We start from the raw sequence: 27,789 nt of genomic DNA, 5'->3' as shown, positions 1-27,789 counted from the left end.
TGTTTCGTTCCGGACTGGCTTTTGATAACCAGGAACGCAAGCGCCCCTGGTGGTGAGTGGCTACACTCACCACCCACCCGGTCACCAGCGAGGATGAGCCAGAGGGAAGCCTACAGTTCACAGGGATGAGAGCCACACCCGAACGGTTCCAAAGATCTCCAAAGTTAGCCGATCGCTCGTGAAAAAACTACCATATTGAAAGGATTTATATATATTACGGTCAAAGAGTACCTATTTTAAATAACGCTAACTCAACCTAACCAACATTTCATTTTATTTACGATAAGCTAACCGATTGATTATTACACCGACCGTACCTATCCTAATTTTGGGAAACTTCGGAACTATTCGGATTGTGGTTGTAGCTTCCATCCCTGTGAACTGCCGGCTATCCCTCGTCAGATGGCGCAGGGGAGGGGAGTCGCGCGGCCACTGGCTGGAGCGAGCGCGGGCTCCAGGGAGGTCCCGCGATAAAGCCTCCCCCCTCAGCGGGCGCGCGCTGCAGATGCCGCGCCAGATAGCGGCGAGGGACCAGCGCCATGCATATATACTTCGCCCGCGATGCGCCGCGTCGTTACTCGTCCCACGCCGACCACAGGACCACGCGAGGGTGCACGCAGACATGGCCTTGATCAGGATCTTCTTGCAGGTAAACCTCTCTGCCTTCAGTGTTGCCAGCCTCACGGCTCTGAACCACCACATTACCTACACGTTCTTTGAACGAACCTTGCAACGGGAAATATTCATTTAAGATTTTTTTTTTTACATGTGCCGTTGCTTGGTTACAATGTGTGTCATAAGAAACTTTAATAACAGACCAATAAAATAATAATAGTAATAATAATTTTACTAGACTGTGCCCGAGGACGGGAACAGAATCTCAGTTCCCGAAACGTTGCAACTGTTCTTTTTTTTTTTCTTTAAGAAGCCGTTCTGTGTTCGTGTGTGTGCTGTCATCGTTGTGATCTTCAGAATATCTGATTCGTCACATTACTGGGTTCGCCTATGCGTTTATGTGTTGTTATTTGTTGCGGTCCAAATTATCTGTTTAGTATTATTGTTTGTCCAAGATCGTTTTTTGTCTTTATCTACTGTTCTTGTTTCAACTGTCTCGTCGTTGCCAATCCACTGTGTTCGTCCTTGCTGTAACTTTTTTTTTCTGAATAAATACTTCCGCGGAATTTTCTGTGCTGTCTTTTGACATCGATTGAATTTTGGCTCATTTTTTTATGAGTTTTCATTATAATTTTTGTTCGTTATTGAGGTATCTTATGACATACAGTGTAACAAGAAATGGCGTACGTCCAAAAAATACATCTTAAATCATATTATCTATACTACGCGCCAGATGCCTGCTAGTCTGGGCGCTTCGACAGAGTGACGTGAAACTGTCGATTTCCCGACTACAACTGGCATAGCCAGGTGTTTTATGTTCTGCTATTATACGAAAAAATTAATGAAATATTGTTGATGGTAAAAAATTATCCTCTTGTAGCTCTCATGCTTGCAGATAGATATCTGGCGCGCAGTTACAAGAGGCCTGGGTTATAGTCTAACGGTGATTGAGTATTACATACCGATTCGTGTGTTCTTTCAGTGAGTCATCTTTGACTCACTATTCGCTAGTTAAAAGTAAAAAATTAGCTTATTTAAACATTGGCATGTTTTTTACTTACAAATTACACGTCAGCAGACAAGCACACTTGTGTAAATTTATTGCTAAATGAATAATACTGAAATCAAGTGCAGTACAACTTTCAATGCACTAAACATGTAATGCGGGATGTGCCAGCAATGGTAGTTTTCATTTATAAGTAGGTTATTTAATGTTGCAACGAAAGCATTTTTTAAATGTACAGCCGGCGCACGTCTGCCATCTCATGGTTTGCCTATGGTGTGGTCGTAGCATGGGTGGGGGTTTCGGTATCAGTTCTCTGGACTGAGTAATAATATCGCATGTCTCGAGGCAGTTAACTTTTCTGAGCTTAATTTCCCCACGTTAAGGCCCTTCACTAAACTTAGACAGTAGATCCTGCTTTCAGGTCCCTCCACGGTTTAAGACCATTAGTTAATTCCTGACAATAATGTCTTGTTTCTAAACTTTAAGGTTGAAATTACTTATTAATATTTTCTTTAATAGGAATGTATGCTATTTACAAGAAAAAATAGAGTTTTTAGAAACCGTTCACTGCTATAAAATTGATATTTTGTGAAGGTTTTTTAAACAATTGAGAGCATAATTTTTATGTAGTTCAACAAACCTGCACTAAAAATTATTTTCATCAAGAATGCAATAGTTTTTTTTAAACATTGTAGTTAATAGAAGTTTGTGTAAAAAAATATCATTTCCAAGAAATATTGCTATGCTTTTGTATTTTTATGAATAGTTTTTCTAAGCATTCAATAACCGTGAAAATGTTATCCTGGAAAACCTTTTGATGTATTAGATGAACTACACGCGCAATAATGCTTCAGATCGTGAAATTCAGGAAGTAATTTTTTACAGACGCTTAGAACCAAAGCATATTTAACTTAAATATTCTAAAAGTATTAAGTTTTTTTGAGAGCTGTATAGGTATTAACAGCCTCATAACTCATGGATGGAAATATGTCATGCTTAGATTACACTTGTATATTATATTATTTAAATTGGTCCAAGGTTACATTTATTTTTAAGTTAGCAGGCTGAATGACAGTTCCTTTTATCTTCTTTCTTATGCTTCATTGAAATAGATGATAAAAATTTACTTCACACTTCACTGGCTTGTATGTACACTAGACTGCAATCACTTGATAAGTTACCAAGTCTCTCCATGGCATGTGTTTGCTTAGGGAATAGTAAGTTAACAAACCAACCCACATTAAGTTGTTTAGCAGAATCTGAAAGTAATATTCTCTCACAAAAAATTAATCTAACGCATTCAAAATTATTCACTAATTGTTTAGTTTGCTTTGTGATAGTTATTTTTTTCACCCTACGACATGGCCACAAAAATTGCTTGTCGAGTATTATTGTTTACGAGCTGATCATAATCTGTTTAGCGTAATAAATTAAGAATGTTCCAACCTTTGCAGTAGAATCAACGCAGAAGCTTTTTAATGTAATCCTACTAGTTAACTAACACGCGAAATAATATGGACCATGTTTTTTACAGTAAACTATCGCACACTAATGAAGCAACGGGACACACATAAGCGTCAAAATATTTTTTTTATAAATGTACACATTGAAATTCTAAAAGGCGTTCACAACTTAGCAATACCGTTGAATAATAAAACCTTTCAATGATAAAGTAACCATACTATCCCCTCTTCCAGTTACAGCTTCTGAAGTGAAACAGATTGTTTGCTCTGCCTTTGTGATGCACCACGTGACAGGACGACCAAAAAGGTTTTCAATTAATGTAAACCCACCTAATCTGGAAAATAATACTTCAATGGAGAGGAATTGAAAGACGTCCTTCTCATTCCAATACCTGATAGCTTCAGTGGAATTAAAAGAACAAAACGTTGGATAACATTGAAAGCATTAATTTCAATCAATTCACAATTACCATGGGGTTAATAATTTTTTTGCTAATGTTATTTTAACATGATTTCATTTTGCCTTTAAAAAAGCATGCAGCTATACACACACATGTATATACATTTATCAAAATTTTATATTTTTTAAAAAATGTAAATTATTTACCCACATTATAAACAAAAATTGTATTGACACTTTAAAAACAAAAGATAGTTTTAGTTCTTTATTTACAACAAAATATAAGAATTTATTGAAGTTCATTGGGGTTGCTATCAGTGAATTGAATGAGGCAGGGAGAGAATTACAATACTTTTTTTCTTGCATATTTTTACTATCTAAAATTATCTCGTATTTTAAATTAATTTTTGATTCTTTTATTAGAATGTAGAACAGTTATTATCTTAATTATAATACATTATTTTTAATATGGTTCCTCCAATGAGACCTATTTTCATAAATCGTGTCCCAAGACAGATATTCCTTTGAGTAGGAAACCAAATATGGGTGATGGCGGCGCTGTCTAGAGTTTTGTAATCTTAACGCTTGGCTTATCAGGAAAGCGGGGTGTTTGAAAGTTTTGAACGTGACTCTGGGGCTGAACGGCACACGAAAAATCGGTTCCGCGTTTAGCAACTCACACGGAAGCTGCAGCCAGACCGCTTCGTTAGTAAATGTGGCATAGTGCGTGGGCTTAGAGATATCTTGTCAACTGCATGAGTTTAATTAAAGTAATTTAATTTTTTATTTAATTTTTCCGTAAACAAAATTTCAGGCACCATTTACTGGTTACAGCTGTACCTCCTCTAGTATTGCAGCTGACCATCAACCAAATGGACACACTAAGAGGGAAAAGGGGGTGAAACAAAATTTTTGATTGAAATTTTTAAATATGCATCGTGCAAAATGGTAGTTCCAACGGCACGTGGTGTTTCCAAGCTGTCGCCCATGTCGCATTTAACTAGCGCGACTTTGCCTTGTACTTGCTAAGTATATCACCATGTATTAACATAGTTCATTTTATTTACTCAAAAATAATATATACGTGATTTTAGATTGAGAATAATTAGAAGATAATAGGACAATTATTTTTAATAAATAAAATGACTTTACAAACAAATTGTTTAAAAAGTAATATTGTAAAAAAAAACAAAAGACTGCAGTAAACAATAGCACCAATAAAGGAAATGATCAGTTATTGTAGGGACACGTGGGAATTTCATGAGCACACACGGGCTTTCCACGCACGTCGCGCGAATAAAAAAGCGCATCAGTGAGAAGATACGCGTGCGTCGCTTTCAAGAATGTTTATCATGAACGTAGACAAAGGGGCCTTATTTTGTTCGCTGTGAATTTTTTGATACGAATGAAGAGATGGACGAAACGAAAGTAGTGGGTCCGTCACATAAATAGTGAGCCAATCTGTACCTTTCGCAATTACTTCAAAGATTTAGTTATTTTTGTCTAACTTTTACTAACATTGCAATTCGTTAGTTAGCATTCCAGCATCCACCGACAGGCAAGAAAATTAGCAGTCAGCAACAACAATTCTTCAAACCTGTCAAGTAGTTATTGGACCCAAAACTTATTAAAATGTATTAATATTGAATTAACACAAACTTTATGCATTGAAACTCAGTCATGTAAAGTAGCACGATAATTTATTAACTCAGAATTACATTCGAATAGTTGGTGGTAAGAACACATTTTCCATCTTTATTTTTACATGTTTCTACCCCTAGATATATTTTTATTGTTTACGACGGCAAAATGTTTTGCCGTGAACCTTTGTTGCATTAAACATAATCACAACACTCATCTTAAATACTTTCTCAATTACTTTCAATAGAGCATTTATACACCTCAAAATTCAAGACTTATAACAACCTTGGGAAGCACTTTAGACCGTACGCCGTATTGTGTTTTTCAACATTTTTTTCGTGAGGAATCCGTAGCCGAATTTGTGGCTTGAATTCTGACTCATTCTGTAGTCTATACATACTTTTAGGTAGTCTATGTATAGGCTTAATGACCTGTGCCATCGATGCTTATCTCTAGTGCGTTAAAAAGTATAGTAGTGTAGAGCTCTGACCAAAATCTTTATTCGTGTAGGCATGCTTGCCAACTGCAGAGCAGCACTTTACGTGCTGTAGGCGATCACGTGTCTGATGCACACCAATTAAATTCCTTGAAACACGTACATGATATCGATATATTTCATTGTTTGTAAACCAACCCTAAATGTTTTATGTAAAAATACGTCAATAAGCTTTAGAGTGGATGTTACTAATAAATGCCTACATAAACATGAACAAAATTACTGTAGCATACAAACTGAAAAAATCCTTCTTTATAGTGCTTTAATAAACAATACAAAAAAGCAACTTCTTATCAAACATTTTCTCTAAAATAAGATAAAATTGTCTTTTCCTAAGTTAATCACGAATCAAAAAGTTAAATATTTGTTTCAATGCGACAAAAATTTTGTGATAAAATAGTTTAAACAATAGAAATGTATAGTGGCATATCAAATAAATTTTCAGTCCACATTGGGTGCCTAAGAATAATTTTTGTACAGCACAAGTAATTTAAATCAAACAAACAATTAAATGATGCCAAATGCACGATAAATATTCCAGTCACGTATTAGGTGATAAAACGTTTTTTTACAAAATAAATAAAAATTGTTATTATCGCGTTTTTATATTATGTAATAGGCTATTTTAATTCACATATGTGGTATATTAAAAATTATTTCATAAAATTTTTAATTTAAACACATAGAGGTCTTGTGTTAGGGCGCCCGTTGTACAGTGAGCAGCAACGGGTACTAGAGAGTATATACTGTAGTATTTTATGGCTTTGAAAAAAAATTAATATGAAATGTTTGTTCCTACAGTACTCTCAGTATTCGTAACAGATATTTCATAAACTACAAAATATGTTGGACATACCTGCTTAGCTTTCACGCCCCAAAATTCCATGTTAAGAGAATTAATGTGAGAACATACAGTTCAAATATTCTAACACAAATATTTTTTATAAAGCTTTTATAAATAAATGACACTAAAAACAACTTTATTAGTTTTGGAATAGCACGTGTTTTATAAAGCTCTGTGTTCAGCAGGAATGTACCTTAATTAGCTGCCACTTAAAACATGTTTAGTCTATATTTATCTTCAATCTATGTTGCATATTATTAAATCGTGGAATATCCAGGCTGTTGCTAAACTAGAAACAATTAAACGTTAAAAAAACGGTGATGCATCAGTGAAAATATAAAAGTAAACTGGAACAATTAAAACCTAGCTAGTTGAAAACTGAGTAAAACTGATTCAGATAAGAAACATGTACCGAAGTAAGTTCCGTGATACAACTTTTTCTCTCAAAGTTGTTTGTAAAAATTAATTTATTGCAATTTCTTTAGAACATGTAAATTCTGTAGTCTACACTATGTCAATACCCGGGAAAACAACTTTTATTGTGGTAGAGTATTATATTTGATATGTAATAAATTTTGTATTTAACTCGCTAGGATAAGATATAATTATTTTATGTTATCATTAAAAAAATTCCACATTTAAATATGGTGCTCCAGGTAAGAAGATAAGAGACGTTGGCAGAAGGCATGCTGTGACGTAGTTGACTTCATATTTTTACTTCACCAAGGTCATTTAGCAACAGGGAAACAAAGCGGAGATTTTGTTGGCAACGCATGATTAAGGTTAATAAGTAGAGACTGGAAAAATTCGCGGATTCATTCCGTGATATGCTTAAATGCAAATAACTATATTTTGGTATTGATTCTGCAATTGGTTCACCGTTAATCTTGAGGACTTTTGGTGAATTGGAGACCATCAATTAAATTTCGTTCGGGCTGACTTTTTTTTGTATTCAAAAAGCGTATTTCACTACGAACCTCACACATGGCGTGATCTTTAGTTTTGTCACTCATTTCAAAGTCACGCTATAAACAATATATGACTATTGCGGCTCTCTGTTAGAGTCAGATTGTCGAAAGAATAGACAAGTACATGAAATTCCGGAAAGGGGGGTGGATGTCTGAGAAATACGCGGCTCGTCAGATCAAAACGTTCTTTTTTTTAGAATAAACCTCGTATTTAATAGTTCACACTCCACTTCGTAAATTAAAATATGTAATGTTATACCGAAATAAAATTCATTCAAACAGTTTTAAATTGTTTAGTGAAATAAACAAGGCTCAAGTGAAATAAGGAAGCATGAGCGGCGAGTAGGTGGGTTAAAAATAAACTACGTGTAAATAAATAAATATGTATGTGATATGCTCTCAATAAAAGAGCTCGGAAATTGTACAGGAAGATTTAAAGTGCTTGAATGTTTCAGACAACTTGTTACTCAAAAACTTAACGAAATCGTGCATAATTTTTAATGACTTTTTAAAAGAAAATCATCCGGAAAGAATGCTAGTAAAACTTTAGTGTGTGCTGTGGGGCCTACGTTGGAAAAAGAAAAGGTAATTGTTTCATCGGCTTTTGGCCGGCGCCATATAATTGTTTTTACCATTCAGAGGCCAACCGTTTTCTATAGTCTGTGTCATGTAGCTCATCTGAAAATTAAACAGGTCTCAAAAGACATACGAATGGTCTGCGCATTCTTATGCCACTGTTGTTCAGTCAAAAGTGTTTGTAAACAGCTCAATGTAGTTGTCAGTTTTTGCAAACGGACATGTGTTGATTTGTGACAGTTGTACTACATATACTACTTTTAAGAACTATCAAATTTGAGGCAAGTTTAATGACACAGGCTCTTCTGATCTAATGTTCTAACAACTAAAGCATAACCCATATACCTAGCTATGAACTGCAAATATTCACGCGTTCAATTAATTACCTACTAACTTACCTGCAAAATCATCTTCACATCCTAAATGATGCTGTTTTAATATTGGTTATTTACTTCTTGAAAATCCAGCATAATTTTGAATTGATTGCACAAGATTTTGTCATTTTTTATTTGCATTTTTCTGTTCATAATGTTTTAAGAATTGTTCAGAATGTTGCAAAGAATTTTTGGTCCAATCACGAAAGGTAAACTTAGATGTGATATTTTGTAGTCTTTTCATCGACACCGATAAATATAATGTATTGTGATATTTAGTTTCATGTGTTTTTTTTTTATAAAAAGATTTCGTTACAAGCTGCAGGTTAAAATACTGCATCATCATCTGAGTTTATTTCTGGTACATGTCTACTATCAGCTCACTAATCACAGCACATTATTGCTCAAGAAAGCGTGACCCGGATGGCATGGCCAAATAAGACAGTTAATATCTCATCGTACAGACGACTGCCAATCACGAGAAAGCAACTGCCGATGCGTTTAGATTGACTGGAATGTTGTAACTTTTTTTTTCCTTCTGGCTCTGATTGGCAAGTGAATCTCATCCCGCTCTCTATCGAGTGACGCAGTTGTTTATTACAAATTTCGTGATTTACTAGAAAATAGCTATGTCATTTCCATTATCAAAAACCAATAGTTAACAATAGATAACAGTGTTTTAACGAATCTCTTGTTAAAAAAAATTACTTGTGGCTTTATCACATTTTGGCGATTTTTTACCAATCTTGCATTGTTCAAAACAGAAATTTTTACTACACGTGCTTTTATATTTATACCAGGTATTTATTTATTTATATGTTAGATGTAGCATAGTGGCGTCGCATTCAATTTGACAGAACTGTTTATTTTCAACAGAAGAAGTAAAATGTTGTCTTTTGAGTTTTATGTTTATGATTGAGGGATAGTATTTCCGAACCGACTGGCGATAATCTAACCAAATATTTTCGAAGAGGGGGAGGACCCCTTTTTTTTTGGTTCGAACTTTCACCGACTGGCTTGAATTGATCCAGCCACTTGTAACGGTGAGGAGGGCGGGTATTTTACATGCGCATCTACACAAATTTATCAAATTTTCCTTTCCATGTGTCTATTACGTCTTTGTTGAAGAACTTGACTACGGCCAACGAATGAATGTCCCAATGTTTGGAGGAACGAAACATGAACATCTCGCCATCAAAGCTTGAAGGAGAAGGGGGCCTGGCCAAGTACCCCCGTCCTCCTCTTCTCCTCCTTCACAATTGCCTGCTGTTTGCCTGGTTCGGAACCATGGGAACTCTTTGAGCAAGTAGCGTGTGATGATAACCATGTCAGTGTTAGAGTATGTTGTTTTCGTAATTATCTATTCGTCTTATCATTCGTATCGAGCTTGACGCGAAGTTGAAAAACAAAGACGTCGATATCTTCCATCTCGCTCGATATGATAGGCGAAATCGCCCCTATCGTAGGCACGTTTTCTGGGCAAGTGAATTCCCAGACCAGATGTGTATCTATAGAAAAAAAAAAGAGGAAAAGATTGACAAGCTTGGTTCTGAAAGTGAATTCGTGCCTCCCGCGTAAAAGGCTTTGTTTGTGTTTTCTTTTATTCTATACATCTAGGACGCACGTTACAGTTGCCACAACAACGCCATGTATCAAACGGTTGTATGTTAGCCGAAGTTCTGCTGGGAGAACATACCCAACCCTGAGACTTTTCGCGCCTTCAGTCAGAATCCACATTTGTATTAAAACACTTTTTTTATTAAAGTTTCAGACCTATCCAGGGAGCAGGTACTTTGGGTGAGGCATAAAAAGTCAACACCCTCTGGCTTATCACATGCACTTAATATTTCTTAAGACTCAAAATCCCAGACCTTAACATGCCACATCAATCAAACATCTGCAATAATCTTTTATCGTTTGCACCTGATTAATACCATTTATGAAACACTACATTTCACACTTTTCTTATGCTTCCAAAATGCAGTTTTGTTTAAGCATGGGAAACTAATTGTTGCATTTAAAAAAATTCAATCATAATATGAAGATATAAGGGGGTTTAATTAATGTTATTCAAAACGTTGTTGGTTGGAAAACTCTGCGTGAACTTTAGAGGTCGCCTTCGCAGACAACTCACCAAATCTTTTTCGGCCTTATTTTAGAGGTCGCCTACAAAGGACTCTCATCCCATCTTGCTGAGCCGTATTTCTAGAAGTTCTTTACACAGACCACTCAACCCATCTTGCTGGACCGTATTTGTAGTGGTTGCCTACACAGACCACTTACTCCATATTTCTGTGCCATTTAATTAGAGGTCACCTACACAGATCACTTATCCCATCTTGCTGGGCCGTATTTGTAGAGGTTGCCTACACAGACCAAAAAATTGTTTACTTATAAAAGTAATAGATAATCTGAAGAAAATAACTCAAACAAATATAAACAATCTTATTGAGACACGTTTAATAAAACAATAGTGAGTATAAATCATTGATGTATAAACCAATTTATAGGAACTAAACAGCTGTTATATGAAAATACAAGATGGTTTCTTACCATATTGCTACTCAGTGTGTTTACGGGCCGTCCATACGGACCACTCAAGTCAACTTGCTGTGTTCAATATCTAAAAGGTCATCTATAAGAATCACTCAAGCTATCTAGCTGGGTCGTGTTTTTAGAGGTTATCTATAGCTACGGCCCATTCAAGCTATCTGGCTGGGTGTTATATTTAAAGGTTTCTTATACCAACCACTCAAGCTGTCTTGGGCCGTATTGTTAGAGGTCATCTATATGGGCCTCTTGAACCGTCTTTCTGAGCCGTATGTATAGAGGACGTACATAAGGATTACTCATATCATCGTTCTAACCCGTATATTTAAATTATTATACGCTACGTTCTGATATGTTTACATTCTGAGTGATATGTTCCGTTTCTGTATACTTAGTTGTTATGCAGATCTGTGTTGTTGGAAATAAATACATTATAGATTGTAAAAAAAAAATAATATTTTTTTTGCTACTTTTACTTCGCCTGTGTAATCTGTACAGCTTATCGTAAATGTAGCACATATTAGTAATATCAGTGATTAGAAATTTAAAGTCTGTTGTTTCCTTACGATTACGTTTGATAATAGTCAAGAATTTTAAACTCACAGACGATTTTTATTCATGCTCTTATATCATTCCAAGCTAAAGCCACAAAATATATAAAATATATATTCCCATGTGCATTGATAATGTTAAACCATAATTTTATTCGGTAATGTAGTTCAGAGTCAACATAAATTTATCTACATAAAATTATAGTTAATATAATTTCGAGCATAATTTTTAAGTATCAGATTATTCTCACCTGCCTTTACTTATGTGGGATTACATTGATTAAAACACTATTTACAAAATTGCAAAATTATAAACCGACAGCATAACTACATCTCGTGCATCACACAGTGTTTCAATGACTTTCAGAATTGAGTCATTTTTTTCTTTTCTGTAACGTTGTATTGTCCGTGCGACATTGCATACAATATTATTGTAATCGACGAGGGGTGGGGGGAATAAAAGAGAGAGGCACGCATGGGCTGGACTTTTGCAAATCTCCGTTGACTACAGCAAGCTGTCATTTGTTCGTTAGTTTCGAAATTAATCCCTAACCAACAGTGAAATAAAATAAAATATTAAAAGTTTTCCATGTTAAACTTGGGGTGTAATGGGCACGGCCGTGTGTTGTATGTGAATACGTGTACGTAACAGGTAATATTTTCTATACAAAATATGAAATACGCTATTTTTTTTTATTTTAACACCATATATTCACTGTAACTATTTAACACCAATGTATAGAATTTGAGGAGATCTGACGATTGAAACTCAAACGAACGTCGTAGCTTCTTCGAGTCAAAAGTTATACTAAATGGAAATCTCGAAACGCAGCAAAATGACCTCAAAATGGCGGCGCTTCCCCCTCCACCGCGCGCGATGCGTCACAGTTCTCACTTAGAGTAACGAATTCTTTAGCTATACAGTGTTGTAATTAAAATTTTGGATAGAGATGATAAACATGTAGCTGCAACACCAAACTGTATCCCCCGATTTTGTTATTATTCGTTTTTTTTTTTTTTTTTTTTTTTTTTTTTCATTGCCTCTCACTATGGAAGCAATTTTCAAGACGTGTTCACGTCAAAAACCCGTATCCGACAGTGGCAGTCCCCCGCGCCACGAGCCGCGGTAAGACAACGCCCGGCGCTCCGCCGCACAACAAGCGCGACACGTGCGACGGGCGACAACAAACATCCCCGCCGCGGCCGCCGCGGTTTGCACGCGGCCTCACGCCCGCCGGCGGCCGGGTGTCAAGTGTGTCCGCCTCCAAGGTCGCTGCGAGCGCTCGGGAACACTGCATTCTCACCTCTTTTGTTGTTGTCATTGGAGCAGAAATATCCACGTAGAACCACAGATGCTTTGTAAGTTTACACGAAAACAACTGCATCACATCAAAATATCGTCCACAGTAATAATGGCTTTGGATTCCTACCCGGGAATTCATGATTTGTGTTGTGCCAGCACTTTCAATAGTTAAATCTTTTTTGTGAAACGTTCCCTGAATAGCATTCCGGTACTAACTGCGCACATTAATAAGCATCTAAAACGAAATTAAGTAAAAGTATTGAATTTTGATTATCTTTTAAATGGTTTAAAAAAAATTAAGCTTGAGTGAAACAAAAATTAAAATATAAAATCATGTGCCAATTTTCTTAAGAAATGCTCAGTTTTATCTCGAAAAAGACGTGTTTTATAAATACAAATTAACCATAGCCATGTATTGTACAATAACTTTTTTGTAGTGTTACAAACTATATCTTGGCAACTGGTTTCCAAAGTAATCTTTTGTAAAAGTACATACTTTTTTTCCTGTGTGTTTGCGGAGGTGGTACTCCTCATGTACGAAACGAGCCTAGAGTCGGGCATGATGTTAGGCATCACTAAAGCAATCTAACTCTTTAGAAAATTACTTTCACCCACAATAATATTTATTCCAAGTTGTTCACGTTCATGACCACCGGAAGGATTGAATTTAACGAGGAAAATAAAAAAAATTTGAACTTAAACGACAATAACGTTTTGAAGGAAAATAGTATTTTAGCAGCGAAAATGTTTGCTTGAAGTACTTTTCGAACTTCGTCCGTAATAGAAATTTAGTCTCAAGTGAATCATCGGTGCTTGTTTAATAGTGCAAAACAAGCTGTAATGCAAATGTCACCGAGCTTTATATGTGATATCCAAAGCAGTTAAGTCTGTTTTTTAGTGTGTTTTAAAATAAAATAAAAATCCCTGGTGCGTGGCCGCTACGTGATCGTCACAAGTTAGAGATATAAGAATGTAGAATAATTAATGTATGCAAGTTTGCAAGTGAACAAGTATGCGAGTGAGCTAGTGTTCGAGTGAACGAGTAAGCGAGGAAACAGGTACGCAAGTGTGCAAGTTTGCGTATGAAAATAAGCAAAAACAGACATGTCATCGGTTTTGTCTTACCCTACCGGTTGTTAAAGAGTTTCACTTTTTAAAAAAAAATTCGAGTTCATTTCGAGTTATTTGAGAGTGACTAAACTTCTGGCTCAAGTATTTTTGCCCCCAAATCTTACTACTCATAAAGAGCAAAAAAAATAGAAATCGAATAAAGCTTACCTTAAAACCACAATAAACGACAATATAATAGAAGTATAAATATGTTTTAGTTAACAAAATGTGAGTTTCACCAGTAGTAGACAGTTCATTACTCCTAACTTCATTTAAAATCTTTTTTTAAACTAAATATTCTAATTCACAGCCTTATCCGTGAAAATTATTATTTAAATAAATATATTATATAAGTACAATATACAGTAAATACAGGCATATTAATTAAATATATAATATAATATATTTATAAATAAACATATTAAATATTGCGAATGATTGTAAAATAAATCCTTATGGATTGGCGGCACGCAATGATTGTACGAGTGAAGCCAAGAAATAAAAAGCCAGTGCGTAAGTGTTTTGAAGCTCACGACAAAGTTAAGTCTCGTTACTTTTTGTCTTGATGTTCATAAACGTGCGATTAAAACCAAACCGAATGTAAGTGATGTATTGCAACCGTTTACTTTTTCTTTCTTTATAAATCATTGGGTACATCCATGCCTAACACGGGATTTCTCAATTATTCATTCAAAGCACACACACAACTCATGTTATCAACGCCATGCATCTACGAGTAAAGCTTCCTATGATTTTTACCCTCGGAGATTTTTATAACGTACTTTATTCCTGGCGCAATAACGTAGGCCTAGTACTTTTTTTATAGTAAAGAGGCTGTGCCGTAACCGCTCTCGAAGTCTCTGAAAACACGACTGTCGAACTTTTAGCTATACGTGAATCCTAACCTGTGTAGTCTAGTTGCGATTATATTAACTAAATCTTTCACATAGTTGTGACTACAAAAGTCGAAAACAGGGGTTCTGAAACTCGCATCGCCGTGTGCGGACGTGGAACCCCAAGTAACGCTCAAGGCTTTCCTAGCATTCAGCAAGGATGCGGATCCTCTTTGCGACTTCCGAGTCGCGCTGGGATCGCAGCAGCGCAAAGGGCGCAACGCGAATAAAACAGTTTCCCAGCCAACCACATTCGACTCCGCTTGGACGCCGCGCCGGCGCGACGAGATAGCTAACTGAAGATATTTTCCCATGCCATCTTGTCGCGGGCGCGACCTTACTGAAACGCGCGTCGGAAATTTTTTTTTTGCGAACGATGGTTTTGTTGGTGCGTTGGTAATATTACTACATACCTATCCGTTTATTACTAAATTTTCCTGCGAACTTTTTATTTTGAAAAAGTGATTATTTTCCCGTGATATCTCTGAAACATATTAAAAATCTCTGAAAGCTCTGAAAATTGATGGCTGTATATATAGGCCTATGTATATATATGTGTGTGTGTGTAATTGTTAACTTTTATTTGCCTCGAGGGAAAAAACTCACCTGCCATTGTGGTTCCAGCATCGTGTGCTCGATGTAGACATGCGTTGTTTTGCTAGATGATTCCCGTAGTACTTGTATAACTTATAGTACTTATTGAGACCCCCTATGTCCAATAAAACAATAGTGAGTTCAAAATTAAAAAAAAAACTATAATTATAAAGAACACATAAACGAGTATTTAAGATCATAGATGTGTAAAATCTAAACTTGGCAACGAGCAAATTCATTTGTTTTCATGTTGCAGATACACTTATAACAAGAAATTCGGACGCAAAATAATGCCGAGAGTAATAAATACATATGCAAATTGTGTTTTTAACTACATTTGTAACGCATTTCATACGTAGTTTCTGCACCCGCTGCTACGGAATTCGTTTCTGGAACAGTTACGTCGACTATCGTATCATCTTGTTTGCAGAGCGAAATTTTTAACTATATAATGAAACGGCTCCAATAAAAGTAAGGCTTGGAAAAAATAGTAACCCCGCCTTTAGATCTGATTTCTGATAAGGAATTTTATTAAAATACTGCTCATTTTGTTTAATTTCATTAAATAGTTAATACTATAAAGTTTCCTTTTGGTTCTGTGAACTTTGGTTCACGCCATCCGCCACAGATGGCAGCACCGTGGTTACACATTTCCGTTCCATGAGTTTTCTTATCCATTCTCGATATTGCTCCAACCAAATACCGTGTACCAAGACGTGAGATGCTAAACATCCATAATATTCTTATATAATAATTTATATTACGTACAATATTTCTATTAAAATTTAGTTATTTCATAGATTTAAAATATTCATATAAACTTAATTTTTTCATTGATTTCTAAAGTGTCCATTTTAGTGAACGAAATTACCGAAAGGGTTAAAATCAACTTTCAGTATCCGCCAAAGCAGACGGCACATTCAACGTAGCCTCGGATTTAGATATTTGTATGTGTGTGTAATTCAGGTTAAAGCTGTTAAATTATCATAAACATTTATATTTACATTTTACAACAAATATTTCCCTGTTTGAAAAAGCCAGTTAAACTGAAGTTTTATTTAATTTTGTCATAGTTTTGTGCCTATCTGAAGTAGTCTACTGTCGTGCATATTTGATTTGGTTTGTTATCAGTTATCCCAGTGTATGTTCAATTTTTATGAGTATGTGTTCCTTTAGTAAATGTAAGCCCTTAACTCTCAAATATTATTTTTTTAATTTTTCAGTATGTCTATACTAGAATAAAGCGTATAAAATAAATACAAAGCCTAGACGAATTTATGATAGCTGAAACGATAAATTTAGTACACTATTAAGATAAAATATTTAAGAAGGTGAGCTAGAACATTTTTGTTCTCTGCTCCGTGATAATGCAACTATATGTGTAAGGAGCCAAACAAATACGATTGTACCCTAACTTTCTCAATGATTGTTAAAAAAAATTGTATTAAAATAGGGTTTAATAAAAGCTTTAACATTTTCAACAAAATATGTGACACTTCTCGGTTATAATATCAACAATTTTACTTATTTAATAGTATTTTATCGTTATCAGCCACTCACCAATCTTGATTGGCCAAGCAGAATCTTTGGCGTGTTTACCGTCATTTGAATAAGAAAACCTATGAATTTTTGTGATAGCAAAGTCATTGTCACTGAAACAAGAATGTACATAAGCTATCCCTCAGAAAAAGGAAGTATTCATTTCACTCAACTTGCTGCTTATATGAGAGTTTTTCTTCCCCGGCGGAGATTGATATTTCAAGTTTTAAAATGTAACATACTGACACAATAAAAATTTCAAGAAACAATTTTCAATACTCAGCCATCTGGTGGATAATGATACTTAAGGATGAAAAGAAAACAAGCCACTGTTGGTGTTCTGAGAAAATAAAGTCATTAATGTATCAGGCTCCAGTTTATTCCCTTTAGTTTGACATGAAATACATACAGTTTAAAAATTAGGAGAAAAGAAAAAAGATAGTTATCTACTTAAAAAAATATTGCAGGATTTTTCGACCATTTTTCGAAATTGCTTGACTTTTAGTTTCTAGCTGAGTCGAACACGAAGAATTCACCTACTTTTCATTTGACATTGTACACAGTACTCAATATTCTCCTCCACGCTTGTAGGGAAAATATTCTTTTTTAATAGTTAAGAATTCTTCACTTCAACCTGTGCCCTGTGCTATCCATAAATTACAAATCTACTGTATCATCTTAATTTTAAAATTATTGTATTTTCAAGAGGATAAGTATGAAGTACCCTGTGATCTTTTCAAGTATCAGCTCAAGTAGCGTCCACTAAGATCAAGAATTTTTGTCGAAGAGAAATATCCCAGTGTCTAAACTCTGTATTCAAAGGACTGTTGCCTTCATCTTATAGAACTATATGTACTGCTACCAAAGTATGTGAATATTTGAGAGACTTATGTTTCCTTGCCATGTTGATATATTAGCTTCTTCTTAGCATAGTACGGTTTTCATGAACTATTAACTCTCTTTGGAATTGCAGCAAGCAACGAAATTTCCTTATCTCTTAAGTGTATAAGGAATATATTGCTATTCTTGATGTTTCAACTAGTACGAATCTTTGTAAATAGGATTAATGTGAAGAGTAATCATTTAAATGTTTCACAATTGTGGATTTTCCCTAAGTGTAATTCAAATACATAAATTAAGACTTGAATATATTGTTAGTCTTATGACAGAAGTAGAAGCAGCTCTAGTATCTCATCACCATGTATCGTGACAAAGATCTCAGATACTTGGCAGCTGATGAATTTCACGGTGTGGCACCATTCTGTTGCTACACAGACCACTTCAGCTTTTAGTTTAGTTCTGGTGCTAGTTTTAGATTAACACAATACACATTAAGCCACGTTAAATTAATAACATAAATATGTCACAAGACTTAGGACAGGTTTCACAATGTGCAATTTATACCTGAGTTTTCTTAACTCTTGATAAAGTTAAACACAACCTCTAATCATTAAAACAAATGTCGCAATACTACAGTGGCGTTTCACGTCGTGACTGGCTGCAGACTATATTTTTTATATCTACTAATCAGCATTTACCTAGTAAATGAAACCTTACGTAGCAAACGATTGCGTTATTTAAAATTATTAGTTTAAAGTCAGTTGCTATGAAAGTATCAAAGCAGGATTTTCATGTAAAATAACATGAATAAATAAAGGTTCCAGGTGTACAGTTGAGGGATGCACCCAAAAAATTAAAATTTTAAACGACGAAGAGAAAGTACAAAAGTATTTGTAATGAGTACTTAAAATTAAGTAAAAATTTATGGTAAAGTGTCACATAAATAAGTCTCTAAAAACCAAAAAGCTTTTTTGTTTAGATGATTCTTAACATAACCTCTAAAAATAGTTTTTCTTTATTCATAATTTAGCATGTAATATATGTAATAATGAACAAATGCTGCTAATATATATGGATACTACTAGCCTTGTTTTTTACCACAAGTGCTGGGCAAAGCATTTAAAAACATTTATTTGTGCTCTTAAATGTGTAATATTTTTCTAAAAATATTTCAGGGTATTTTAATGATTGTAGGCTTTAATTTGTTTTTTGTAGCATGGCTATTGGTTTTTAATAATTAATTATATTAAGAGGTTTGTAAAGGTTGCAGTGCATGAATATAAATATAAAAACAATAATATAATCTGAACGATTTTGACAGAATTTGATGGGGTTTATTTTGTCGGCTAGATCTGTTCATTACGAAGACCTGAAAGCACAGAAATAATCAATACATGACATGAGGGCCTGGACCAATAAATAAAATTAATTAACAACGTTTGGCTATAAAATAATTAAAATCACTTATGAAAACCTCTATAGCAATCAAATCTTAGAAAGAAAAATATATTGCATTTTCAAGCTGTTTTAACTTATTAAAACATCCTATTATGCAATTGCAAAAGAAAATTATTGAAATATATCTCGTTAATACAAAAATCTGCTTAGTTTTATTTCCCCTGTTGCTACAATGTGTTAAGTTGCTAATCAGTGTAACAGTTTTAGAGCTCTTTATTTTTTTTAACGTGATTGCAATAGGTAACTTTTTTTAGTTATACGTAATTATTAGAATTAGCATTTAAAATGTGACGTTTTGTAACAGAATTAATCATTGAAATAATTTTATGAAAACATTTAATTCTTTTTGTAACACGGAAATTTATAAAAGTTGAAAAATGGTTACAAAGAAACATAGGTTTCTGTTTCCAATTATTGAGATGGGCATAATTTATTTTAATGCCGGTTTCCATTGCGTTTTCTCGGCAGGCTTTAAAACATCCTATTATGCAATTGCAAAAGAAAATTATTGAAATATATCTCGTTCACTTATGTAAGATAGGCTGGTTAAGAAATAAAAGGAATACAAAAATCTGCTTAGTTTTATTTCCCCTGTTGCTACAATGTGTTAAGTTGCTAATCAGTGTAACAGTTTTAGAGCTCTTTATTTTTTTAACGTGATTGCAATAAGGTAACTTTTTTTTAGTTATACGTAATTATTAGAATTAGTAGTTAAAATGTGACGTTTTGTAACAGAATTAATCATTGAAATAATTTTATGAAAATATTTAATTCTTTTTGTAACACGGAAATTAATAAAGTTGAAAAATAGTTACAAAGAAACATAGGTATCTAATGTTTCCAATTATTGAGATGGGCATAAATTATTTTAATGCCGGTTTCCATTGCGTTTTCTCGGCAGGCTTTTACTGTACCAATTCATAGCGGACAATAAATACATTCCGAAACCAAACAATTTAGTATTGTGAACTTGAAATATGTGGAAATTTTAAAATTAAAATACTGTCGTTTTAAATAGTAACATTGTTTGGTTTTATCCTCAGATAGTTTTTTTTTTTTTTTTTTAGATTTAAAAGTAGAAAGCGCTTGATACTAATTTCACCTTGAACGTGCACAAACTTGAAAGAGCAGTCAGCTAAAACATTTAAGTATGGATGCAAGGTAGGTCTACTACTTAATATAAAATGTAAACATTAATGTCGAAAAAACTGTTATAAACTGAAAAACTTTACTTCACATAAATTCATAGCTCCTTAAAGATGTGACGAAACGAAAGTATTTACATGGGTAAGCTCGAATATTGTCTATGTTTCTCCTGATTCCAAACCAAGAAATGAGTACTATAATTAGTAAATCCAGAACAACCAAATGATAACTTGTTACAGTATTTCATTATAATATTGAAGATAATGAGGATACACGGTAACATCAGGCTTCAAACATATATTTTGATTCATTAAACATGCTTACCTTCTAACACCAGCCTGTAAACGACTGTCGCAAAATTCTTTCGCAATTCGCATGCATAATTATATCTTTCTTTACATTTGAATGCAGAACATGCGAATAGGGGAAGCCAAATGACCAATATACCAAATAATAATATATAACCTCAGCTTATTAATCTGTGTCCTAGAGAATACAGAATTCTAACAAGGAAAAGAATCTTTAGAATAAGTGCTGTGCACATATTGTCAGATAAAGTCTGAACTTAATTCATAAGGAATCCTTTAAGCCAGCGGTTCCCAAACGGTGGGTCGCGACCCACTAGTGGGTCGCGAAAGGGTTACAGGTGGGTCGCGACTCGATCCATAAAACTATCAGAAACAATCTAATAAACCATCAGAAAAGATAAGAAAAATCGAAACAAATCGAATTTTGTGCAAACACATATCTATTGTTTAATAAATAACTGTTTTGCTACTAAGTGCTTATATTTTGTCAACCATTTTCTAATAAGAACACAAATTGTTTATCAATAATCAATCGGTATCTTAAAAAAGCATGTTTATATGCAATATTTGATGGTAAATTATACAGGTATATTTATAAGGAAGTCATACGATACAAATAAGGTTTTTTACTCCACCATGGACCGATAGACCGTGGAGGTATTCCTATAAGAACAGGTGGGTCGCCAGCTGAAAATATTTGGGAACCACTGCTTTAAGCATACGTAAATATCATGCAGTCTCTTAACGTGAAGAAACTAATGGCCTATATTCAGCACGTTGCGTACAGCTGCCATGCCAGATAAGTTGAGACCGGAAAAATTCGCCATTTCAGTGACCTACAGGATAGATTTCATGATCCTTTATTCACTCGGGCAAATTATATCTGCTCATTGGCTACTGACTCGTGACACTTGCTAACTGGGATGCTCATGATTCGATACTTCCTTTGTTGAAAGTTCTTCATTAGCCCAGAGTCTTTCAGAAACTGTGGCCCAATCACTGAAGCAGCAAAAATGCAGTTGTATTTGGATCCTTGCTCATCACGAAATAAATCCGCGGATTGTCCAGGTCCCTACAGATGAGCGATTGCTGAATTCTCGTAAGTTATATAGTTTCAACGGGAACACCAAATGTGGAGATGTAAAATGCAACCCGCTAGGAAACATGGAAACACTGAATTGAAATGAAAACCGACAATAGCGAACTCTAAGCGAACTAAAAATGCCATCAGTGCAAAAATACGTACTGACAATCAAGTTCAACAGTCAGAATACACCAAAAAAAATCTCAACACGAACGGCTCGATGTATGCCAGATTACAGAATGGATAAACCATATAATTTAATAATAAAGACCTACCACCGTATACCCATGACCATCGAGGCGAACAACTTGTGCTACTAATCTAATTGGTGATAATACATTATGTTTAATATAAACTATGTTTACACGAAACCACAAACACATTTTCTTAATCTAAATAAACAAACCGCGCCCAAAACCTTAAAGACTCTGCCATCCATTCACAAGAGTGAGGCCCATCCCACTACACTCCGGCGCGCCTTGTAAACAAAATACAAAAGTTAAACTGTGATAATAAAGATAATAAAACTTAAGCCTGCACAATCTTTCCCGTCAAATGATTACGGGACCGAAACGTCGTCAACCCAAAACAGGCATTGTGCCAAACAAAGCAAGAGGCAAGAACAATCCGATTTCGATCAGTATCTTTCAATAGCAAACTCGATATTCGAGGCATCACAGAACCACCGCGCCACACGAACTAAAGCTGCGAACTGCCCGTGAATACAGAAGAAACACGCGAGGCTGGACTATGTGCCTACTCGTGCGGGGAAAAAATGCCAACTTAGCAGAAATAAGTATTGGATGGCACCAACAAGCCAAAGCCGAAAAAAAATGCCACTCGCTGGTTGCAGACGAATGCTGCCCAAGACGTACTCACCTACGTCCGGCAAACACGCCAAGTCAGGCTGACTCAGCAAGCCACTAAACATGCGCCAACCCAAACTACAGCACAGACGGGTGGTCTGTGTCACAAAGCAAGTTTTAAAAAAATCTGGAGAGGAAATGGTGTAGGATAATTAAAAATAAGAGGAGTAGCAGTCTGAGCAGGAAGAGGTAAGAGTTTGAATTAAGAGAGGTTTCGGAAAGAAAAGTAAAGCATGCCCCCCCCCCCCCCTTTTCCCCAACCTTTTTTTCGTTTACAGAAAGTTTTTAAAATCAGAATACCCTCAAACGCAAATGCTCGTAGCAGAGATACAGGCACCAAGTTGTTCAGTAAAGCCAATTACTAAGATTCAAAAATAGAAACAAAAATTTGATTTGCTCCTTGTGTTAAAAAAGTTTCCTTTTGTGGATTTTCTATGTTAGGATGTTTAAAAGCCTTTATGCATTCTTTTATCAAACAAAGACTTCTTAAAAATATTTTTCTTAAAAAATTATTGATAGTGTTCTTTTTTTTTTAATTTTTAGGTATTTTCATCAAATATAACTCTTTTCAGCTCATTTAAGCAGGGTTTATTTTATAAAAATCTATTTAGGTCAGACGTCTCTTCGGTTTTATTCGTGACGCAATTCCCTGATTATTCAAAAAAATTTTAACCTTATAAAACTTTTAATTTTAAAGGGTTTATTCAAGTTTTCTTCTTATGTCTCATTATGTGTAGTTAGTACCTCTTTTGTTCGCTATGTAATTCTTAAAACAAATTGCAATTGTCCTTCAAATCGTAACAGTTGGAAATTATTATAATATGTGACGCGATAACTATTTACTCTGATTTGAACCTGGCCATATGCATCCACCCGTTATACGTGTAATGTTTTTTAACTTGTATTAAACACAAAAATGTGTCCTTAAATCTGCTAATATAAACCTAAGACACTACACGAAGATGATAGTCAGTATTTCGGGCAAAGCACATAGTGCAGTTCAGTCAGTGTGGTCGTGGGTCCGGGACGGGGGGCTGCAGGCTGCAGGCGGACAGCGAGGCGAGTGAGGGTGGTTGTTCTGCTTGTGGCGCAGGTGCTGGCGGTGTGCGCCGCGACGCGGGGGTTCCCCGTGCTCGAGCTGGGGTCGCCGGCCGGGACCCTTGCCGCCGCCTCCTCCGCAGACGACACGGACTATCTGAAACAGGCCCAGGAGGCGCACATCACGGGCACTAACATGTTCGCCAAGGTCATGTACGGCGGGCTGGCCGACGTCATCCAGAGCGTGCTGAAGATGGTTAGCGAGCGGGTGGCCGAATCCAAGAGCGGCGGCGTGTCGCACGACCTCGGCTCCGAGACGAGCAACGACTTTCGACCTTATCTGATCGGCCTTGGAACCAGCGGATCGCCGTCGTGATTTTCTTCCGTGCCGTGCACCCAGTGGACGAGAATATTCTGACCGGAGACCGGGAAAATTCGCGGATTCACCTCGCGATGGGCTGGAATCCAAACTCGTTCGCACGAGCCAATTTAAAAAAAAAAAAATACTTACCAAAAGAAATATCGAATCACAATCATCCCGGTTAACACGTGTCATGAGTGAGTAGCCAATGAGCAGGTGAAATTTGTCCAAGTACGTGTAGGATCGTGACGTCTATCCTAGAGATCGTTGAAACCGCGAATTTTTTCCAGTCCGTACTTATTAAAGATTTAAAAAATTGTCTGTGTTATTTTTCTATTTAGTTGAAGTTTATAAATGCTTCTAGCAGTTTTTGTTTATGAACAGAAATAATAATTCAAGAGAATCTTATACTTATTCAGAAAAGCATTCTTTGTATACAAATAAAGGACAAAAACCTTCATTAATTTCTGCGCTGTAGTTGTTACCAAAACAAACGCTGGACTGTGTTTGTGCCTGACGGGATGGCCTGGGTAGGCTATCTTGACTGATGGATGCATTCATGTCCAGCTTCCAGTTAAAGACAGCTTAGCTTCTTTTTCTTCATGATAGAATCATTAAGATTCAATTAATTTAGACACCATCGTTGATTTAAAGGTTTTGTTGGAGTAGCTCCCTTTATTTCTTGTTTTCATACTAAATTTAATCACTAATACTGAAGAGTAATTTTGAAACATTTTACGCTAAAGTTTGTTTTTAAGTTTAACATCATATTAAACTTATCATATACTTTTAATAATCGCTAATATTTACTTTGAAAAAACGGTAACGAATTGTAATAAATTCTCTTTTGAGATATTTTACAATATAATATTATGTGAGAAAAATCCATTGACAACTAAATGATGTACATATTTTAGTTTTTTTTAATGTATTATTATTTATTTTTAAGAAAAGGGAGTTTCTATCAATCTTATCTAGTAAAAAGGTTATATTAATGTAATTATTGTAGTGGTTTGTCTGAGGGGAAAGTCGGTATTTTAGTCTTAACAGGGACAATGTATCAATATTTTTGGAAATAAAAAACATGCAATAATTTACTAAAAGTTTTAGTTAATGTATTATTTGTACTTCTAACGTTTGGGTGATTAGCAGGTAAAACAGCAAATGTAATTCGCCTCACTAAATCATAATTCATGCCATTCTTCATATTTCACGATCAAAAATTTATCTTGGTAGCAGTTAGATTACTAAAGTGGCTTGTTCTAAAATGTTGTTTGTTTTTACAAAGAAGTGGAAATAAGGTTTTTCAACGCAAAATTAAATGCAAAAATACATTCTTATAAACTTAGATATAAACCTAAAAATAATAAAAATATTTTCATCCGTGAGAGCATTTCAGAAAATTATTTAAATGCTATATCTTTGAAAACAAATAAATAATATTTTTAATTTAATACACGTATGTATGCTTTAATTTATAGTTTGGAGTGTTGAAAGTGATTTTATATAATTACGGTCTACAAAATCAATTTACTGTGAAAACAATTACTTTTTTTTTCAACTATATTACTATGAAATATTAAGAAATATATTATTATTGAATTAAACTTAATAAAATCTTAAGAGAACATCGAGTCTCAGAAACTGTGATGTAATTTTTAATGATTTATCGTTGTCTTCTTCACCCATTTGGCTTTAATGTAAATACTTTGACTCACTCAAATATTCTACATTTGTGTGTCTAATTTTTTATGCTTATCATAAACATTTACGTCTATAGTAATCGAAATTTTCTAACGCTAAAATAGCTGTTGTAAAATTTGATAAAACACTTCTGGTAGATATAAAAATGAACATTGTAGTTAAACACACAAGTTCTTGTGAATTCTCTAAAACTACAATTGTTTTGAATAATATTTTAAAAAAAAATTTTGTGAAATAACTTGCATTTTGTGCGGTGTCATCATTGGTATGCATTTGTGAGATCGTGTGTTAAGCTTGACGCAGCTAAAAGAATTTCAATTATATTTTTCTGCTGGTCTTCCACTAATTTTAGTTAATGCTGTCCCATTTATTTATATATTTTCATCTTCACAACTTCCTAGACGTAAAATGTATAGCCAGTGATTTGCATAAAGCGTTTGAAAAGTAAATTATCTAGATGTTAAATCAAAGTTTTACTTTTATTCTGAGCTTGACATGTGAATAACAAAATAAGTAAGCTTGCAAAAAATATTTACATGACTTTCTTCGCAGTATCCAAATTTTTGAGTTGTTTGGGACAGTTCTGGAAGGTTTTGTTATTGTATAGTAAACTTATCACTATACTGACACAAAACTTACACACCATAATATTCTTAAATTCGTAACCAGGCCTTAAAGTGTATATTTACTTTACTGTTCCTCTTTTATTTAACTTTGTATGTTTCTGAAAGTAATTTGTTCCTGACCTAAAAACTGTGATATTATAATGACACATAAATTAAGACAAAATATAGCCCAAAGAATAGAATTGTATTTTGCTGAAGACAAAGTTACTGACAGACTTTATAAATTGAGCATTGTATAATAGAATAATTAAAAACGAATGGATTATTCCTTCCAACACTTAAAGTACAATGACTACTTAACTTGACATTCAGTCCACCGTGCAAATGTTACATAGTGTTCCACATGCGTCATTTTATTCAACATGTCAAGTGCGGCAGGAAGATATAGGCAGTGATTTTTCTCATGACAGTTGGTTCGCTTACTAGAATGCAATACAGTATTTCTGGTGAGTAATTTCTGCTTTGAGATTGGCAGCTGTTTGCTATCACAATTACTCCCCTGAATTGTCGAGTCCCATAAGTCGCCCGGTTACGCACAGAAACATTAAGACGACGGTACCTACAAATCATAGATGACTCCGAGCCAAGTGATGGTCGAACCTGCGTTTAAAATTCGAGTCGTTCCGGAGTATTGGAATCGATCCCAGGACCCTCACCTCACGAGCGTGACGCCTTCTCTATCACGGTCTCTGCGACCCTTCCAGTTTAACCCCACTCCCATGCAACGTAGTGTTGTTTGCGTAATCAAAGGCCTTGGAGTGTTTGTAGCTTCACTACTCTGTCTTACCCACAAGAAAATCTTTGCGTCAGCCAGGTTGTTCCATCTGTACCTCGGAGGCATAGCACACTATGTCCACTTTTGGGCAAAATGCACTTTAAACCATAAACTTGACCATAGTTTGGCGTTCTTTATAGTGGCATACAACACTAAGATCTACGATATGTCAAAAATCACATATTTTGCTTAAAAAATAGTTGAGTAAATTAGTGAGGTACTATTCAAATTATTTTAACTGCTCTCATGAAATATATGGGATATGTGACAGTGTGTTACGCTTTCAAGTTACAGTTATATTATTTAAACACTATTTTTGTAACAACCGTTTCTTCCGAAAAAAAACACACAGATTAAAATATTATGTGTTAAAATAATTCCTATTCGTTATTTTAAGGAAACTTTAAATTATGCCGAATTCAGTACTGTGTGTATGAAATCAACAATTTTTAACCTCGGGTAAACGCATGAGAAAAGCTAAGAGACGCGGTATCCGGCGTTGCTACTGATGATGTGCTACCTAGATTTCCCATACTCCAACCATATAGCTCGCTGTTTACTTCAAGCATTAGCGTGAGACTTAAGGCACTTCATTGTATTTTATTTCTAACATTGTATTACTTGCATTGCTTAAAAAAAATTAAATTTTTACTAACATTG

The 27,789-nt window shown here is 34.9% G+C and overlaps 1 protein-coding gene across 1 annotated transcript; it reads left to right on the top strand.

The window, feature by feature from the left end:
• The first annotated feature begins 508 nt into the window (after positions 1-508).
• On the top strand, positions 509-27,789 carry LOC134530855 (uncharacterized). Its single transcript, XM_063366113.1, has 2 exons — positions 509-649; positions 23,719-27,789. Exons 1-2 carry the CDS (start codon positions 623-625, stop codon positions 24,037-24,039), a joined length of 348 nt encoding a protein of 115 aa, XP_063222183.1. The 5' UTR covers positions 509-622; the 3' UTR covers positions 24,040-27,789.

The sequence above is a fragment of the Bacillus rossius genome, chromosome 3 (assembly GCF_032445375.1).
Source record: "Bacillus rossius redtenbacheri isolate Brsri chromosome 3, Brsri_v3, whole genome shotgun sequence".
NCBI classification, from domain to species: Eukaryota; Metazoa; Arthropoda; class Insecta; order Phasmatodea; family Bacillidae; genus Bacillus; species Bacillus rossius.
The sequence above is the reverse complement of the archived record's forward strand: the minus strand, read 5'-3'. Positions and strand labels throughout refer to the sequence as shown.

Bases quoted from the DNA above. Each gene is read 5' to 3' on its own strand.
- LOC134530855 (XM_063366113.1), top strand. From the start codon at position 623: ATGGCCTTGATCAGGATCTTCTTGCAG. The intron at 650-23,718 runs GTAAACCTCTCT...CTTGTGGCGCAG, and splicing joins TGATCAGGATCTTCTTGCAG to GTGCTGGCGGTGTGCGCCGC.